This window comes from Herpailurus yagouaroundi, unplaced genomic scaffold, assembly GCF_014898765.1.
Source record: "Herpailurus yagouaroundi ecotype Mexico unplaced genomic scaffold, PumYag 63581, whole genome shotgun sequence".
NCBI lineage: Eukaryota > Metazoa > Chordata > Mammalia > Carnivora > Felidae > Herpailurus > Herpailurus yagouaroundi.
The window spans coordinates 1-1,944 of record NW_024417074.1 but is presented as its reverse complement, the minus strand read 5'-3'; the positions used below and the strand labels follow the sequence as shown (position 1 = coordinate 1,944).

The 1,944-nt window shown below is 53.4% G+C and overlaps 1 protein-coding gene and 1 long non-coding RNA gene across 2 annotated transcripts; one reads left to right on the top strand and one right to left on the bottom strand.

Annotated features, from left to right (window-relative positions):
- Window positions 1-90: 90 nt before the first annotated feature.
- LOC121024342 (uncharacterized) lies at window positions 91-739 on the top strand. Its single transcript, XR_005787675.1, has 2 exons — window positions 91-440; window positions 518-739. It is a non-coding gene; the product is annotated as an uncharacterized LOC121024342 (long non-coding RNA).
- A 479-nt stretch (window positions 740-1,218) lies between these two features.
- LOC121024341 (40S ribosomal protein S27) lies at window positions 1,219-1,938 on the bottom strand. The gene is made up of 3 exons (XM_040466583.1): window positions 1,824-1,938; window positions 1,605-1,715; window positions 1,219-1,307 (listed from the first exon to the last, which is right to left on the bottom strand). The coding sequence occupies exons 1-3, from the start codon at window positions 1,936-1,938 to the stop codon at window positions 1,279-1,281; spliced, it is 255 nt and encodes an 84-aa protein (XP_040322517.1). The 3' UTR covers window positions 1,219-1,278.
- Between the last annotated feature and the right edge of the window lie 6 nt (window positions 1,939-1,944).

Here is a 1,944-nt window from a genome sequence, read left to right as displayed (position 1 = left end):
CCCCCCCCCCCCCCCCCCCCCCCCCCCCCCCCCCCAGAGAGAGAAGACAGAGGCGGAGAATCCCAAGCAGGCTCTGCACTGTCAGTGTGGAGCCCACCTTGGGGCTCAAATCCACGAAACCAGATGACCTGAGCCAAAATCAAGAGGTGGACACTTGAATGACTGAGCCACCCGGGCACCCCTAAATTGAAATACTTCTAAAATCACTGGAATGAAAAGTTCCTATGCTCTTCTTAAGTTAACTTAAAGCATTATTAACTTTTTGTAGAAGTACTTAAATATTTTGAGTTAAACTTGCTTAGTAGGGTCTTTTTCCAACAAAAACAGATCTGCCTCTGGTGACCTCTCCCTTGTTCTTTTTCTAGCATACAATGCCTTCTTAAACAAGATACAGACAGTTCCAGTGGTTTACGTACCAACCCTAGGAACACCACAACCAGGTAAACAATCAGCACCCTCACCTTTGAAAAGCTCAAATATCCATGTTTATTCATCTCTCTTCCCGCTTTATTTCTAGGTTTTGCCCCCACACGTTCTCCCCCACCTTTCACGAGTCCACAGTCCCCACCGGTCCAGAATCGGCTACAACGTTGGCTGTGGAGTGTAAGGCACGAACGTCCACTTGGACACGTCCCCTGAACTGTAGACGACTGGAGATTTCTAGCCCTAGACCAGGAGCCATAAGCCCCCAAACGAGGCTTCTGAGAATTATAAAAGGTTTTAAGCTATTCTACACTAACGTGTGTCGGACTGGGTTTTCTTAATAGTTTATTTTGAGAGAGCACGCATGCCTGCAAAAGTGAACGGTGGGAGGAGCAGAGAGAGGAGAGAATCCCAAGCAGGCTCCATGCTGACAGCAAGGGGCCTGATGCCAGCCTTGGATCCACACGATCAGGACCGAGTCAAGATCAAGACTCAGATGCTTAACTGACTGAGCCACCCAGCCGCCCCTGGGTTGTCTTTTAGAGATCGACTGCTGGTTCCGAATTCTAAGAAAATACAAAAGTGAAAGAAATGCCTCATATACAGTATCTCAGATTTTCATCAAGCTCTTAACGTGGACTCAAATGAGCCCAGCTGGATAGAAAGGTCCCAAAGGGACCCTTTAAGTGCTTGGTCACTTACTTGCCCCAAATAACTCTCAGCAGTCCACTCTTCTGGTTGTCCCTCAATACTTGAGATAGGAACTTCCTAGCAGTAAAACCAAGACAATAAACAGAACGTATCCAAAATCTGTTTATTGGGATAGTTCCCCACTCATGTTGACTCAGGGTGCGTTCAGTGCTGCTTCCGTCTGAAGGAGCATCCTGCAAGGAAAAGGTTCAGAGGTTACCGGACGGCAGCGTAGGTGCCGTAGTTGCCGCTGCGCCCCACTGGCTCTCCTCGGACGTCCCGCGGGGAGCTCGCAGTCGCTAGCTCCCGTGTTGCGCCTCCTCCCCCGTCGTCCCCGCTCTAGACTGGAGTGTCCGAGACTAAGAAGGAACATGAGGTTCCCGAAACTTTTCCGGGACGAGGCGGGTAGATGGAGTCGGCTTTCAAGCAAGGAAAGCACGACCCTCCCTCTAAAGCTCGCGACAAAGTGACGACACCGCGCAGCGGCTCACCTTCTGTGAGCCTTGCTTTTCCTCCTGTCGGCTGGCACAGGACGGTGGAGCAGCCCACACACAGCACCACCGTCTGCGCGTGGCTGAACACGGTGGTGATTTTGTAGCACCCTGCGAACCAACAAGCGGGGAGTCGAGGCCAGCCCGGCCCCCGGCCCCGGCCCCCACCCCGCGCCGGCCGCCCCGGGACCCCGAGCGGCCCCCGCCCCCGGCCCTCACCCGGGCACTTCACGTCCATGAAGTAGGAGTTGGGGCTCTGCACCAGGCGCTTCTTCTTGTGCTTCCTCTTCTCCTCCTCCGGGGACGGGTGCAGGAGGTCCTTCACAAGGGGCATGTTCTC